Source organism: Phodopus roborovskii, unplaced genomic scaffold (genome assembly GCF_943737965.1).
Source record: "Phodopus roborovskii unplaced genomic scaffold, PHOROB, whole genome shotgun sequence".
NCBI classification, from domain to species: domain Eukaryota; kingdom Metazoa; phylum Chordata; class Mammalia; order Rodentia; family Cricetidae; genus Phodopus; species Phodopus roborovskii.
In genome coordinates, this window is record NW_026126517.1 from 49,272,315 (window position 1) to 49,290,665 (window position 18,351).

General features: G+C 40.3%; 1 protein-coding gene across 1 annotated transcript in view; it reads right to left on the bottom strand.

Moving 5' to 3' along the window:
- The window catches only part of Unc13c (unc-13 homolog C), a 400,087-nt gene that overhangs the window by 45,624 nt on the left and 336,112 nt on the right, over positions 1–18,351 (bottom strand). The window contains exons 23-26 of the mRNA XM_051197944.1: positions 16,679–16,767; positions 9,721–9,870; positions 3,762–3,885; positions 877–933 (exon numbers count right to left, since the gene is read on the bottom strand). Coding sequence (XP_051053901.1) covers positions 877–933; positions 3,762–3,885; positions 9,721–9,870; positions 16,679–16,767 — 420 coding nt within the window. The remainder of the gene's footprint in view (positions 1–876; positions 934–3,761; positions 3,886–9,720; positions 9,871–16,678; positions 16,768–18,351) is intronic.

Consider the following 18,351-nt stretch of genomic DNA (forward strand, 5'->3'; position numbering starts at 1 on the left):
CAGGTATTACTGGCCCTGTGCTGTATTGCATTTTGCCATTATTCAAAGCATGTTCAATGCAATAAATCAAACATGTCCTCTCCTTGCTTCCAAAGTCAGAATTTTTGAAAAAAAAACTTATTTTTATTTTATATGTATGAGCGTTTCCCTTTATGTATGTTTGTACCACTCGTGTGCCGTGCTCCTAGGGGCCAGAGGAGGGCATCCAATCCACTGGAAGAATTACATATGCATGTGAACCACTCTAAGGGTGCTGAGAATTGAATCCAGGTCCTTTGCAAGAGCATCTAGTGCTCTTAACCACCGAATCCTCTCTCCAGCCCTGAGTTAAAAACTTCTTAAAAATTTAATTAATTTATTTCACATCCTGACCATAACCTCCCCTCCCTCCACTCCTCCTTCATATTTGCTAAGAAAGGGGCAGGTCTTCGATGGGCTTCAGCAAAGCATGGCATATCAAGCTGCCATAAGACCAAGCATCCCACCCCCATCCCTGCATTCAGTCTGGACAAGGCAATCCAGCATGAGGATTAGGTTCCCAAGAGCCAGTCAAATCACCAGGGACATCCCTGCTCCCATTGCCAGGAGTCCCACAAATACACCAAGCTACTCAACTGTCACACAGATGCAGGTCAGTATTATGCAGACCTCCTGTTTGTTGGTAAAAGCTCTGTGAGTTCCCATGGGTCAGGCAAACCATTTCTCTGGGTTTTTCTGACCCCCTATCCTATAATCCCCCTTCCCTCTCTTAAACGTAATATGTGGTCACAGATGTCATCCTCCTGTACCAGGTACCATTCCTAGCAGGAGGGCAGCATCTGCAAAGTAGTAGTTAGGTCATCACTTATGGCCAACCAGTTTCCTAGAGTTTCTTACCTTCAGTTTGGATAACTGCCCGAGATCTTTAGCTGCAATGAAGATCATCTGAGGTCCCTGGGAACACACAGAGAAAAAAGAAAAGGGGGACCAGGTCACAAGATCTTCAGTAGTAGAATTCAAGATCAAAGTAGAGTCTTTTTAAAATTTCCATTATGATATTTTGGGTTTTATGTCAGATGTACATAATGGATCTATTCTAAAGATGGAACAGAGGTTATCCAGTCAGCATCGGTGTCCCACTTCCGAGTGTGCTGAGTCTGGGTTACAGAACCAGCTTTAGTGCAGGTAATCAGTTTAATAAAGCATGTGGATGAAAGCTTAATTGTTTTCTACAGAAGCACTCCCCTCACCCTACTTCCCAAAATATGTGTATACAATTTTAGGACATAAGGCTGCAGAAGGTAGGGATGTTCTTCCTGATATGGTATGGCATCTGTCAGAGACCTCCCTAACTCCTCCTTCCCTATTCAGGATTCCCCTAGAACATCAGGGTCTTGAACAAAAACAACCACCACCAATCTGGAAATTACCGGATTAACCATCCAGAGTACTCCTAAAGAGATAGCAGGGGGCAGGTCTGGATTTTCAGGTATGTGACTGGAAAGTCACCAAGTTTGGCCAAATTCACTAGCAGCTTGGAATAAAGTTTCGGTGAGGCTATTCTTAACTATCCTCTATAGTCTTTTCCCATTGCAGAGTGCACGGCCTTAGAGAACAGGAATCATCACTCATTTTCTTCTGTTGCTGTTATTTTTCTGTTATTCTGTCTATGTCCAATACCAAGTACAGTTCTTAGAACATATTATTTAGAAGCTTCAATGTCATTTGGACACAGATTATAGAATGAGACAGTTTCACACTTGCAGACATCAGGGCTAGGGAGCCTTGAGACCATCGTACACTTGCCCAGGAAAGACCTTGTCTAGAGAATCGAATGTTAGCGATGTAACATTGCATCAGGGATCTCCACAACTTAGTAGCCTTTGGTGTAGTGGACCACATGCAGAAGGTAACAGTGGACAAGACAACCTAAGCCCAAGCAAATTTTCACCAAAGAACCAGTACAAATAACACTGTGGGCCAGTGAGATAGTTCAGCATGCAAAGGCAGCTGTCATCATGTCTGATGATCCAAGTCTGATCTCCATGAACCCACATAATCTCCATGAAATGACTCCCAGAAGTTGTGTTCTGACCTCCACAAAGGCACACATAAATATATAAATAAGTGTGTGTGTGTGTGTGTGTGTGTGTGTGTGTGTTTTAATGCCCCGTTAAGAGATCACTTGGACAGGTTGAAGTGTGCATGATGTCTGCCTTGGGAGATGATTAAAATGTAAAACACAAACAAACATCCATGTCTAGTTGTGGACTTGGATGCAGCTAAGGCTGTGTGTGTGTGTGTGAACTGGTTCTCCAAGCACAGCAGAGGATAGCCTGCCATGCATCGGCTCCTTTCTGGGTATATCCTTTTTACATGGAGGAGCCCCCATATTTGGTTCTCTTAGAAACAGGTCTGTGCAGTAGCTACACTGAGAGCTGCTCCCATGCTTCTGATCATGGGGAACTTATTTAGACACAATTCCACTGTTATCACTCCCCTGCTGACCAAGGCCATCAAGCTTTTTCGCACTGTAGCATTATTAAACATACTAATTATTACAGCAGAATAAAACTTCAGGGTGTTTCAATATTCGTATGTGACTTGGCTGTCCACAGATGTAGGCTTTAAATGAAGAAACTATACATTTATGGTCAGGAGTTAAGTCAAAAAAAAAAAAACCTTTATCTTACATCTTGATCTACCTTATAAGAACATAGTTTCTCCATATATACTATTATTGGATACATAAGGATTGAGCATTCATGATTAATGTTGTTGATATGTGTTTTAGGGTACTTTATAATTACTCATTATTTGCATCCGTTTATCTTTCTTGGTCTCTCACACACACAAATCAATTACCCCAAACCATAGCTTGTTTTTTTTTTTTTTTTAATTGCTTGGTTCAGCATGTGTGGACTGAAAAGCCTGCACTGTGTGGCCATTTGATTATTGTCCAGCTCTGCTCTGACTGATCTTTCTGGTTCCTTTTCCCCCCCTGCGTGTGATACAATCAAGCCCTTCAAATCCACAGAAAGCCATCTCCTCTATTAACTTCCAAGCAGGGAGGCAACTGATCAAAGTTGAAAGGAGTGGGGGAAAAAATTCACTGTGACTACACCAGACGGACCTTTTCTAAGCAGTAACATTTACAAAGTGCAGTGGCTATACTTGAACCCCAGCCTGCTCTGTGGATTTGCAGTAGTATTAAATTATATGTAATGTTATACATAAGTTTTGTTCTCATTATGTTATATTAAATATTAATTTAAAATATGTATATAACTAGATAACCTTACAAATTGAAGATAGGCTTGCCCCCCCTTCTTCCTCTTTCCCTCCCTCTCTCCAACTCCCAAGGATGACCTTGAACTTCTGATACTACTGTCTCTGCCTCCACAGAGCCAGAATTACAGGTGTGCCCCCACTGCACCGGAATTTATGTAGTGCTGGGGATGGAACCCAGTTCTTTGAGTATACTGGGCAAATGCTCTACCAACTGAGCCACATCTCCAGACCCCTGAACTTATTTTATTAAGAGATGCAAGTTTTAAAATGATAATTAAATATGAATTTAGATAGCTGCCTTCATTTTTAAAAATTGATTTAGGTAGAAAAAAAATTTCTTTGACCAACCATTGTTAAAAATTTATATACCAAGAAAAACCTTCCCTAAATGGATTTCATTCATATTCATCTGGACCAAAACTATTCATTTAAGTGAAAAGCAGTCAAATAGGACATTGAGTGTGAAAGGACGTCACACTGTAGGTACTTACTGTTTGGTCTGTCAGCGGAGGGAGAACGATCTGTTTCTCTATCTTGTTAAGAACTAGCTTCCAGAGTTCCTTCAGAACTCGCTTCAGGACCGTTTTCTCACAGATTTTTGCCGAAAGACTTAATCTGAAACAAGGTTAGATGTACATTCAGCCAGGTTCCAGGCTACAATGTTGACCAGATATCAATATTTGCCAAGGGTACCGGAATTCTTCAGCAGGCCCCTTATGACGTTCAAATACTAGATCTCATTTCTGGGGGAAGTGTGTGTGTATGTGTGTGTGTATAGAAAAATATAATAAATAATTATATACCATATGTAAATATATTTAGTTATGCTGTGCATTACACTATCCAGTTTATCTGTTGGAAAATGAAACCAGAAACAAAAAAACGTTGCACCCATTTTCCTACAAGTGAAAAATTTTCTTTTTATGGTCCATAAAAATTCATTATGTATGTTTCCATGTATGTCACATTTTCTTCCTCCATTCATCTGTTTATGGATTCCTGGGCTCATCCTATAGATACACACATGCACACATCCCTCTGGCATGCTGACTATGAATCTTTCAGGTATGTTCCTAGAAGTGGTATAGCTGGATCACATGCAAATCTACTTTTCTTTTATCTTTCTATATTTCGAGGAACTGGATAATCTGCCTCCCAGCAGCAATGTGTAAGTGTGTGAGTAAGGGTTTCATTTTCCATATCCTCATCAGGATTTGCAGCTATCATTCCTGGGCTGCGGGCCAATGTGACCACGTGACACACACATCTTTCAATTCATGCAGGATCTAGAGTTTGCTAACACAAACAGGCAAGTTGTTCCTTCCAAGCTTCCCTCCTGTGAGATTAGGAGTAACATTTTCTGGTGTTTACATAATGCTATGCACACTCTTTTCTATGAGACTCTTCTGTATATAGTTTTCAGCAGATTACTCATTTTACAAATAAAACAGGCTCAGAGAGATTTAGAGATGTGTCCAAAGCAGGGAAGCTAGTGAGTGAGACCTAGTCAGGCTGATTTTTCTAAGTCAAGGGCATCTTTCAGCATCATGTATCATCCATCATGAATATCCTCATATATTGAGGCCCAGAGAAGAGGGAGACAACAATGAAAATTTTCTACTATATGATTCTGGGCTCATTGAGACCCCTTAGTGACAGTGATTTGACCCTGATACAATGAGGTCTTACATAGGGCATGCATTTCTGACTCCTTGGCTTCCCATAATGTATTTGGAGTCAGAAATAATAATACTGGTGGCGGTTCTTATAGTCAGAACTTAGCATTTTCCATACTAGAAGTCATGAACAATGAAAAATAAATGACATTTAACTAATCAAAGTTGATATAAATGGGGAGATTGCTAAAATGTACATTCCTGTTGAAGAATTTCTCCTAGCTATATTTATTTAATTTCAATTTACAGTCCAACCAAAGTTCTCCCTCCCATTCCTCTTCCTGCGCCCACTTGCCTACCCCCAACCCACCCACTTATCCACTCCTCCCAACAGGTAAGGGCTCCCATGGGGAGTTGATAAAGCCTGGTACATTAAGTTGGGGGCAGGACCAAGCCCCTTTTCCATGCCTTAAGACTGAGCATGGCATCCCCTCATAGGGAATGGGCTCCAATAAGATAGCTCATGCACCAGGGACAGATTCTGGTCCTACTGCAAGGGGCCCCTCAGATAGCCCAGGCTTCACAACTGTTTCCCACACAAGGAGAATCTAGTTTGGTTCCATGGAGGCTCCACAGCTGTTGGTCCAGAGTTCATGAGTTTCTACAAGCTTGGTTTAGCTGTCTCTGTAGATTTCTCCATCATGATCTTGACCTCCCTTGCTCATGTGTTACTAATGTACTTGAAAACAACTCCCTTTGGGTTATTTTGGAGGCTGGTGTCAAGGGTAAATCTTTAGCCAGTCAGTACTGAGGGTCTAGAAAATGAGGATCTAAGCACACAGGCTACTGCACAACTTCAAAGATACTGTAAGCACAGTGGGAGGCCATTTTGATGAAGATTTAGAACTGTTAGCCTAAAATAAGGTCTAAGCTGAAGAACTGATGATGTGTTGCGTGGTTAGCTCATGTACTTGGTATGCTAACTTATCTTGATTAGACTGAAACCAAAGAAAAAGTGAATAAAGCCAGTGGCATGCTTGTAGTCCTTTGTAGGTTTCTGCTAGTTGGAAATAGAGCATGTAGCTCATTTTAGGAAGTGCTTGAATCTCACAGGGAAACTGAAATATTAAGACATGTTTTATTTATACAGGCATAGTCTTGTACAACGTGATTTCTACAGGATTTTTTCCTAAGTGACCTTGAAGACTTTCAGGCCCCACTGTTTGCTTTAAGTAATGGAAACCAAAGAAGAATCTAGTAACTGCTTCCTTAAGGTAGTCAGAGTTAGCCAATTTTATAACATAAGCCATAAAACAGATTTTGTGACTTAAACTATCTAGTTTGGCTTGATATAGAACCAATTAAGTAGATAATTTTCAAATGCCATGTGTACAATTGGCAACAGGGAGTTTTCACTATATAGTTGATCCTACTTTTCATGGAAACTTTTACCCATTCAGGTTTCTCTATCCATGGAGTGCCAGTTTCCTATCTATATTCATTTAGATCATGCTCACCTTTAAATGCCCAGCTCAAATGAAATTCTCACTGTTTGAAAAGACTGTTACTCTGTCCCATTTTATGTGTATTCATGTACATTTCTTTTTTTCTCTTCCAAAATTGTCAGTGCCTTGAAAGCAGAGTCACTGTCACTATTGCTGTGAAGAAACATCATGACCAAAGCAAACAGGGAGGAAGGGGGTTATTGGCTTACACTTCCACATCAGCTCATCATCAAAGGAAGTTAGGACAGGAACTCAAGAAGGGAAGGAACCTGGAGGCAGGAGCTGATGCAGAGGCCATGAAGGGTGCTGTGTGATGACTTGCTCAGCCTGCTTTCTTATAGAACCCAGAACCACCATCCCAGGATGGCACCACCCACAATGGGCTGGGCCCTCCTACATTAGTCACTAATTAAGAACACGCTCTAAAGTGTGCCTGCAGCCCAGTCTTATGGCGGCATTTTCTTAATTGAATTTCCTTCCTCTCAGATGACTGTTACTTGTGTCAGGTTAACATAAAACTACTCAGCACATCCTCTAACCAGGGGCTTTAAAGTTACACATTCTGAATGAGCCCAGAGGACCTCTTCAATTTTCCATGTTTCATACAACTCTCTCTCTCTCTCTTAAATTATTTAAATTAATGTTAAATAATTTCCAGGTAGTTTGAAAGGTTGTAACTCTTTTCTGACTTTATCATACACAACGTCATCTTGCTAGGAATGATAAGGAATGCCACATAGGATGATATAATCCAGTATAATTGCAAGTGGAATACTGAGCATGTAAAGTAGAGGCTGGAGATGTGGCTCAGAGGTTAACTGCATTGACAGCTCTTCTAGGGAAGCCAGGTTTGATTTTCACACCCCACATTGCAGCTCACAGCTGTCTGTATCTCCAGTTCCAGGAGATCTGAAGCTGCCTTCTGGCTTCCAGGGGCTTTGCATGCATGTATACGGTACATAGACACACTTGCAGATAAATACTCAGACACACAAAATAAATATTTTAAAAAGAATATAAGCTTATCTAAATGTATTAAAAATAAGAGTGAACTCACTTTTCCCATTCTTGTATTTTATAAGTGGTAATATGGAAGCAAACATTACTCAGCCTATTGTTATCATCAGAACTACCTAGCTGTTGTATATATTCTATAACTTTTGGTTGCAGAGTATTTAAAGCAAATGGATTCACTAGTGAAAGAATGATGACTCAAACCACTGATTATCATTCTGAAAAGAACATATATCCCATACGAGGAGTAAGAGAATCAGGACTGCTCAGTTCTGTTGTTTGTAGCCATTGTATTCAGTAATCAAATGCTAGTATTCTTAGGGACTGAGTTCTGTATTGCCAGGGAAGAGTTACATAGTAAAATAAATTCCGAGGTGGATTTATCAGATAATATAATAAAATTCTGCACTAAGAAACTAAAAATATGAAAAGTCCTTTTCTCCCTCATCTCCATTTCCTTCCTCCCTTTCTTCTTTCCTATACATCAACCTGCCTACTTTTGTTCTGCACACTATACAACCATTTAGCTACCTTCTACGATATTTTTCACCCACAGAGAACAGGGAGTGAGACATAATTTTTCTACCAAATACTGAAATTAATCTAACAGGAATCCCTGTCTTTTATCAGATTACAACCAAAGGGAAATGGAGTTACGGAAGATGCCATTAATGTGTAGAAGAGGCTCCTCCTAGTCATTCCTGCTTGGCTTGATCTCTATTTTTTTTTTATCCTCTTGTTAATCTGTCATAACTATAGAGGAGACAACGTAGATAAACTACCACATATGACATGGATTTTTCATGTGCATTTAAAGATAATATTTGTTTTTCCTGTCTACCACAAGTTCTGGTTCTGAGCACAGCTTGATTGTACCTCATCCAGAATGTCTGCAAGCACAACTATGTAAATATTTGTATTGATAAGGAAAAAAAAAATCACAGGAATCCAAAATGCTTCAAAATCCTATTCTTTACCCCCCCCCCCCAGTGCTGTGGAACAAAGCCAGTACCTGGTAGAAAAGCCTGCTCCACAGAACTGTCTCCCCATCCTGGAAAACTTGACACCGGGGCTCAGATTCTAGAATGTTCCAGATTTGAGAACTTATATTTAGGGGTGTTAAACTAGTGTTCCTATTTATAGAATCATGTAGCTAGTTGTTAAAATAAGTGGTTCTGGGCTATGAATATATTTTATAATATTGTTCTCTTGAGCCTACTGCAAACTTACTAAAGCAGAACCTTTGGGCATGGATATAGGAAGGAAACAAAACACATACATCAACCAACCAACAAAGCAACCAGCAAACCAAGCAGAGATTTTTTTTTGTTATGAACTCTCCATGCCAACCTGCTCCCTGGACAGACAACTGTAATCTCAAAAGCACCGGGGGCTTGGGCTTCCTTTTTAACCCTTTCCAGTGGTTAGAGATCGGTTGGACACAGGTGGGCACCAATTATGTCAGGCGTTGCTGAAGTCATTGTATTCACTCATGTGCTATTTTCTTCTCCCTTGGGTTTCTCAAGAGAAGTCACATATTCTGGATTCAGTTTGGTCTTTATGCCCAAAGAATGGGAACCAAGGTGCTATCTGAGGAGAAAGAATTTGAATCTTTTCTCTGCTTTGGAACAGCAGCTTCCTCGGCCACCAATACTACTTTCCTCTCATTTTTCTTGATCATAAAAATACTAATAAATTAAAAGTATGCTGCTCTTTTTTGTATGCATCTCTCTCTGTCTCTCTCTCTCTGTCTCTCTCTCTCTCTCTCTGTGTGTGTGTGTGTATGGGTACATGTACACATCTGTGAGTGTATGTGAAGGCTAAATGTCAATCTGAGAATGTCATTCCTCAGAATCTGCCCACCTTTGTTTTGAGACAGAGTCTCTCTCTGGTCTGGAGCTCATCAAACATGCTAGGCTGACTGGTGGGTGACATCCAGGGACCCACCTATCTCTGCATCCCCAGCAGTGGGATTAAAACCATTATGCCCAGCTGCTGTTGTTTTTTTAAGATTTATTTGATTTTTAATTATGTGTCTCTGCATGTATCCATGTATGGCTATGTGCATGTGAGCTTAAGTTCCACAGAGACCAGTTGAGGATGCCAGGAGCTGGAGTTACAGGCAGTTGTGAGTTTCCTAGTGTGGGTGCTGGGAACCAAACCCTGGTCCTCATGCTCATCTGACAAGTATTTTGTTTACTGAGCTATCTCTCCTGAAGTTCTTTTACAGTCACCTTAGAGAGAGAAAACCAATATTACCCCCAAAGAATCATCACATTTAGAAACGTAAAGGTTAAGGTGGGCTGGCAACTTACGTTTTGTCCAAGAAGTCCATGAGTGGTCTCAGAGCGGTCTCTGCATCCATCGCTGCACTGTTCTTATTCACTGTGCTGTTTCCATTTGCTCTCATTTGATTTAGCTCGACACCCATCTGCTTTATACACTCTTCAATCACAAGTTGGAAGCTGAAAATAAAGAACATAAACTCTGGAGGAGACGTCAACATGTTGCCTGAGTCTGAATCTGAATTCTACTTTGAGGAGACTAAACCATTTCAAATGGGATGGTTTACCTTCCTCGTTTGTTTGCAGGCTTAAGTCAGGAAAGATCTTTGGCTGTGATAAGACACATACTCTGAGCCTCGGTATTCAAAGTAGACAACGGGGATGCTCTTCAGGTGGGCCAAAGCCAAGTGGGACACTGGAATCCACCCTCTTCCCCTCTTTCTGTAACACCACACCTTCTCTTTCTCTAGTTTTTCTGGCAACTCCTTTCCAACAGGCTGCTTATTAATAGTAGGGTTCTCACAGTCATTAAAGAAAACCACAAAGTGCCCATTAAAGTTGAATTTCACATAGTAAATATTTTTGTGTAAATGTGTTCATTCTAACATTTGGAATACAATTATATTTAAAAAAAAATCACCCACTAGTCACGTGAAATTCAAATTGATCTCTACTCTATCTAGATATTATATTATATACTATATTATATACTGTGAACTTATCTTTGGTCTGAGAGCTCCTGTCCTGATGATTGCATCTGGCATACACCCTGCACTCCTCACCACTCCATTAACCTGTGTGTGTAACCCATCAGTGTGCAAGTCTGGGCTCCTTACAGCCACACCTGAACAACCACACACTCGCACAAAGTGTCCTTAAATTGGAGGACTTAACAAGCTGCAAAAATGTGCTGATTTGACCAACCTGTCACCTGCCTTCATAACTGGCGTTCTGACTAAGTCTTGACAGATTCTTTTACATTAGAGATCATATCTTGCTGCCCATGTTACAAGTTTTTAGTAGCTCCCAAAGCCAGTTAGAGAAAAATCAGCAAACTTTTCAAGGATGACAATGGACAACAGAGGCTTGTGGGTGACTTCAGGGAATCACTACTTGCTACTCCTCTCTGATCTTTGTGGCATTCCAGACATAACAGCATCCCTGGGGCTCTTATAACTCCTGGGTCTGAGTTAATCCTGAAAATATTATGGTCACTGTTAGGGTACTTCTTCCATGGAAATTCCTGATGGCTTCCCTGGTGTTTCATTTGTCTGAGGCATATCCCAGGTGTCACCTCTGCAGAGTCCTTCCCTAAACACTCAGGCTAGTCACAGCCTTCTTGAATCTCCAGCCCCTAACCACACTGTTTATTTTTCTTAATTGTATTGCCCATTATTTGGCAAATAGTATGCACTCTGTATATAAGATATGAATTCTTACAGAGCAAGAAGCTATCTACACACGGTGGCATAAACTACTATGCCTGGCACAAAGTAGTTGGTTCAGAAAACATTGGGACAATAATTTAAAGTATTGTATTATGCAGACAAAAATATGAGGGCAGATCTAAACACTGAGTCGAACTAGAATCCAGATGCAGAGGGAGAGGACAAGTCCAGGTTGCAGAAACACATAGACACAGCTGACCTCAACAAGGAGGAGCTAACGGCCCCCAGACTGATAGCTGGGAATCCAGCATGGGACTGACTCAGACCCCCTGAATATGGGTCTCAGCCAGTAGGACCAAGCAGTGTAAGGGACCTCAGACAGTGGAACCAGGATGTATCCCTGGTGCACAAAAGGACTTTGAGGACACATCCCCCATGGAGGGATAACTGCCTTAACCTAGAGACAGGAGAGAAGTCCTAGTCCCTACTTCAAATGACTTGACAGATTACATAACCCCACCTGGATGGCATTGCCCTACAGGTGGAATTGGGGTGGGGGATGGGAGGGGAGGGTGGTCAGGGTGCATGTGAGAGGGCAGAGAGGGTAAGAGGGAGGGAGGGGGAACTGGGATCAACATGTAAAATAAAAAATAATTAAAAAAATGGCAGTTCTGAAGATGTGGCAGATGTGTGAATTATTTAGAAAGATGTGGTGGCTTCGTAACTGTACATATCTGGAAATATCAAGTTGTGTGCCTTGAATGTATACAGGTTTTATATGTCAGAGGCACCATGACAGACATTAAGAAGTGGGTATTGGCTGAGTGCACCCCTGAAGTGCCTCCTTCCACTTGCCCCTTGTCCTGTCACTAAGGGTTTAAATAGCTTGGAAGAGTTACCCCTCATACTGTACTGTTCTGTTCACTCTCTGTATCTCCAGCACTCATGCTGGTGGCCTTCATCTGAGAATGTCAAGGGGGAATTTAAAACAGTGGATGTGCTCTGCATTGACTACTAAGATGCTTCTAACATAGGGATCATTAGAATACAGATGCATTGAGCTGTGGAAAAACCACTTAGGAGAAAAAAGCTTAGGAAATGCTCAGTTACTGGGTGGTAATTAAGGGGGGATGGTGGTGGCTTTGGCCTTTGAATCACAATTGAGCCAGTCCCTTTCTCCCCCCCCCCCACAGTGATAATACAGGTCATGTTATTGAAAGGTTACAAATGCATTGGTTTCTCATATTTTGCATAGATGTTTGTAGCTTTGCTCTATATTGCTTGCTGTCTGAGTTAAATGGAAAGCATGTGTTTTCTATGCATACATTTTTACAAATATTTAATAAATATGTACTATGTGTTGATTCATGGTTTCAAGTGTTCAGAGAACACAAATGAACAAAATAGGTACTACTTGTCCCCACAACACATGAGACTTTGCCTTCATTTTTAGCACTGTGGAAATATTTTAGCTAGTCTGCTGTGAAGTATATCATTTTCTTACAGATAGAAAGCATTCAGTATGTTTAAAATTATACAGTTTGGGTATTTTTTACTTTCCTGGCCTCTTAATAGTGGGTTTATTTATTTATTTATTTATGTTTTTTGAATCAGGGTTTCTCTGTGTAGTTTTGCCTGTCCTGGAACTCACTCAGTAGACCAGGCTGGCTTTGAACTCACAGAGATCCACTTGCCTCTGCCTCCTGAATGCTGGGATTAAAGGTGTGTGCCACCATCACCCAGACTAAAAATGGGTATATAAACACTTGATTTATAATTCTAAATATCTCAAGGTCAAGGTCTATATCCCTGTTAGTCCTTATTTATCTTTGGGTCTTCTTTACTACTTATGACACCATTCTATAGTTGACATTTGTATTTGGCCCCTGATCCCTATGGATGTGGCTACTTCAGTACATGTTTATATTACATTGGAATAACCTCCTCTAGGCCCTCATCTTGATCAACCCTCATCAGTTCCCTTTCATGTGGCTAGATATGTTGCTGGCTTTTGGTATCTACAAGGATGGTGGGAGAAATAAGGCAGCCATGGATCCTTGTGGTGATGTGTATATTTATTAGGGGAATAGTCAGATTTGTGAGATAATGATAAGGCTAGAATACATGAAATGTTAGAAACAAATGCCTACTTGATTGAATGACCACAGCTTGCTCCATCAATGACCCTCCTTGCTATTGTCATCTCTAAAAAGTAATTACCTCTTCTTGCCCTGATTCTCAAGCCAGTACACTGAGGTAAAGGATGGACTGAGCAAAACACACAGAATTTAAGTTTCAAATGTGTGAGAAGCACCCTCTGAATGGATTCAGGTGTGAACTCAATCAGCAGCCAGGTTGTGAGAGTAGGCATCTGAAGAAGAGTCCATGGTGTTGATGGACAAAGACACTCTAATTTTGCATGATTCTAGCATAAACCAAACCACAATTTCACCTGTACCCATTCTTAGTGAATTCAACTCTCAGGTCTTCTCTTTATCTGTTTATTTTTGTTTGGAAGACATTATTCACTAGTTTGACTAAAGCTAGAACCAGTGAATAATGACAACAGTCTTCTTGGGCACCCAAGGAACCAAACACTCCCCTAAGAGTTCCTAAGAAACAGCCTTGAATTATTTATACCTAATCCAGCCAGCTTCTGACACTAACGGTTCAGTAAAGAAATGGACTGAACCAAAATAAATGAACAGTGTGTGTGTAAGCACAAATTGAAGGGCCACAAGTTTGGAACCTTTAAACCATCTTTGATTCATCACTGACACAAAATCACTGGGTCTGTGGAGGAGGCAGGTGATTTGGGAGCTATGCCAGAAGCCCACAGAAGGCTTCAGACCGGGGTTTGCCTCCATCCTGGCATTATCACAAAGCCACCCCAACAGTCCAGGGTACTGAGAAAGCTCTGCAATTTTGAATAGCATGAGATGCAGTTGGCTTTTGGAGTGAATTCTTCCCTCATCTGCAAGACTCTAGCCTCAGCTCCTGAGAGGAGAGAGGAGCAGGCTCATGTAGTTTTCCAGATTGACTTGGCGATGTGATCATGCTGCTTGCCATGGACTTCCCACCCACCTGTGTGTGATGTATCATAGCAACAGCGCAGAATAATTACTCTTCTTACAAGGCAAGCATGATAGGTAGCCTGTTTACTTCCAAGGACATAAATGAACTTAATGGAACTCAATTTGATCTGGTATATTAAAAATAATGGAAGACTGGATCCTGGGCAGCTGTGAGTTTTAGTATGTAGGATAAAAATATATGATATCTGTGTCAGGGGATGATACAGGAGCAGTAAAGACCCATTTTATTCTAATCAAGAGGAAGAAATTTCCAGCCTGGGTGGAGATCTAACATTCCAGTTGGACAGCATCCATAACTTGGCTTAAAGGACCACATCAGGGATGTGAGACTACCACTGAGAAGGTGAGTTCACCATAAACCATACTAAAGAGACAGGCTAATGACTACCAGTTTAGTCTCCCTCCCAGCCTTTCGCCACACAGTAGCTTACAGGGTTTTAACTGCGCAGCTTCTGTCTCATGAGTCTACCTGTTTCCTGAATTACCCAGAAAAGCATAGCCTCTTCCTTTCTTCTTCCTGTTTCTGCCCTAGGCACACTTCTCTAACACTTCAGGCTTCCTTATGCTCCCAGCACATGGCTGACTTCCATGTTCCTCCTTTCTCCTCCAGACAGTTGCTGGGATTTCCATCTTGCCTTCCCAGTGGGGGGTGGGATGGGGGGTTGGGAGGTTCCTTTTAAATGCTAATAAAAACTGTCCTTAAATTTAATAAATATGAGCTGGGCGCTGGTGGCACATGCCTTTAATCCCAGCACTCAGGAGGCAGAGGCAGGCAGATCTCTCTGAGTTCGAGGCCAGCCTGGTCTATAGAGCGAGTGCCAGGACAGGCTCGAAAAAGCAAAAACCAAACCAAACCAAACTAAACCAAAGCAAAGCAAAAAAAAAAAAAAACCCAAAACTTAATAAATATGTAAAACAAACTTGTAAAAATATATTATAACAAAAGTTTGTCTTGATTTTTAAAAATCGGAGTATAGAATTTAGTCTTTGGAGCGTCAATGGTATGACAAATCTTGCTAATACAGTCAGCCATTCTCTCTCTTAAACAAAACACAAATTCAAAAATTTCTCATTGAGAGGATTTAGACAATTCTGCTCTGTTCAGCCATCTTATTTACCATAAAGGTATAAGCTGGTCTTGTTTTATTAGACCCCCTTTTTCCTTTCTCTAACTCTGCAAAAATAATTTCTTGCTGCAACCCATCTTTGCCTTAAAGAATTTTCTTTTGTTAACACATTAACTCACAGCTAGCATGAAGGCAAGCCTGACAGGGGCTGAGCCAAAGCCCCATCACTGTCTCCTCAAGTCACAGCAACCGAGTCCCACAACTCTGAAACAACCCATCATTCAAACTCAAGGTAGAGAGAGCCTCCATCTTGCTGATTAGCAGTTATGCTGAGTCAGCAGGCTCATGAAGGTCACTAGCAACATAGCACACAGGCAATATGCTAAGCTCAATACAGAACAAAGAAAGAACAAATGTGCTAAGCTCTAGAGAGCCAGGGTGCCCCCAGCTCTGTGTCTGAGCTGTGAAGAGCAACATTATTCAGCTTGAAGGACCCAAGAACATGCCACTGATAATCAAGAGAACCCTGAGTCTGGGGGCTTTATTCTGCTTCATTCTGATATCTGAGAAGCAAGATGCTTTCAGAGTCCTTCTGGCCTTTCTCATTAAATATGGCCTTAATCATCATTAGGTGTTTACAAATCATTTATCTTTCCAGAATCCAATAGAAGATGAGGGGTATTCCAGAAGGAAGCTTTTGACCTAAGATAATTTTATAGCCACACTGGGACACTGAACATGTAGTTTAAACTGCTAAGCAAACATTTACTGAACTAATATTTAAAATAGAACATTTATTAAATCTCTTCAAAGATATATTTAATTTATACCTGTTTTAGTTATTGATAGTAAAATGGTTGCTCTCTCATATAGGGGGAGAATAAAGTTTATCTAGGTTAAGTCCTAACTCTTTAGAAACATATCATCGATGAGGCAAGTTGGCTTTTAAAAATATAGATGCTCAGTTTCTAAACACTTGCTTATGAGGTAGTCGGGATCATGGACCTCAAGTTATGCTGATGTAATCTGGTATGGGGCTGGGAATTGATATTCTGAGGCACAAGCACAGTAATGTGCAAGGCTTGAGCGGAATGCGTACTTCTTATATAAGTTTTTCATTTTTCCTCCATCTCACTATTGTCTCCACAGATCCCTGTTCTCTAGTACACACTGCCATTGCAAATGGTTCTGAGCTAAGATTTCTGCCCCTAGAGAAAAGTGATGGAAATAAATGAGTACGTCAAAGCCTAGGACCAGGTGTTGCAAATCCCACCAAAGTGAATGATGCACAGACACCTTCTAGTAAGGCATTGTTCTTGGATCTTGGGGTCACAAAGACTTTTCAGAGAAGGTGATGCCTAGACCAGGTCCTGAAGCAAAATGAGTCATCATTACAAATAAAATCTGATACAGTCAGACAAATAATTAGGCTGCTTACCTTTCTCCATAAGTGATGCTGAGCTCATCCAGAACCCCGTTGAGTTTAATTTGAAGTTCTTTTAGAATAATGCTAGCTTCAGGGTCTAGCTGCAGAGAGACCATAAACAACATCACTTGGGAGTTTTAAGAAAGAGGCTCATGTCTATTTCTCTTGGAAATATTATGCTTGCAATATGGCGACTTCAAACAACAATAGTGACATACTTTTTTCTCTCCCCCAACTCCCTTTTTTTTTTTTTTTGTCTTGAAAATACAAAGGCTTAGGAAACTGAGAAAACTATTAAGGATTCTCATAGAAGAGAATATTGATTAATTCACATAACATGCTGAATGAGGAAGAGTTAGAGGGAAAAGCTGGTTTTGCTTACCATGATGGGATGCAAAGCATGGCAAGAATATTACCCAGAACATGATAACTTCATAATTTGTAAAACCTAATACGTTATATACACTAATTGAAAATATGCTCTGATTCAAAATATATTTCAGTCTTTAATATAGCTGTAAATAAATAGGTGAGTTAAGTAACATTCAATAAAAGGATAACTTTTGAGAACAGGCAGAATGTCTCAAATCTGAAACATCAGGGGCCAGAAGTCTTTCAGATTTCAGAGGTTTTCTGATTTTAGAGTCTTAACCCTGAAATATGAGATGCATCAAATGTAAAAGTTTTTGAGAATCATCAGGACTCATCAGGACACGGACACACACACACCAAAAAACAAACAAACAAACAAACAAAAAACAACAAAAAAAGAACACCCCCCAAAAAAAGAACCCAAACAAACTAAGCAAAACAAAACAAAAACCCAAAAACCAAAAACAATCCTTCTACATTTGGAGCATTTTACATTTCCGACTTGAGGGGTGCTAAGCCTGCATTGCAGCAGGTCTTACAGCAGGGGGTGGGGGGATTGCATATGTTTTTTCAACTTTGGAATGTCAAGCCATTGGAGTAGCCAATCCCCCAAACCTATGGGCCTGACTTATCTTTCAGGGTATCCTGTGTAACCTGGGTGGGATGAGATTCAAAGATTTGCACCTTTTCTTTTTCTTTTAAAAGAATTCATTTTTGCAACGACACAGTAAAAGGTCAACATGGAATTTATCATCTAGAGAAGCTTATCCCATTGGTTGTATTTTTACAATTTAGAAGTATAGTTGAATTGTAAACAAAACCTTCTAACAGACACACACCATCAATCATAGATTAAATTCATGGAAAGGATAATATGTCACCTTCCCTGAAATTGAAATGTCAGTCTTCCTTCCTGTGGGTCTTCAGAAATTAAGTTGCCACACATTAGTGTATGTAGTCCTTTGACAAATTAGCCTTCTAATGAAAAGAGGTTGGGATGGAGCCAATTTCTTGAAGTGAAACAAATAAATTCATGACATATAAACCAAAGACCTAGGGAGTGTATCAGATGAATGTAAGATCTGCTAATAATGTAAATTCCTAGGATCTTATCCAAAGAAGTATACAAGAATATTCCCCAGGAAGTATGAAAGAATATTCTTCATAACATGATAACCAGTAATACTCCAAGGGCAGTTTTAAAACTAACAAACTGCTAGCAAGAAGTGTGTGTGTGAAAAGCTAAAAAAATTATATATATATATATATATATATACATATATATATATATATATGTAGAGAGAGAGAGAAGA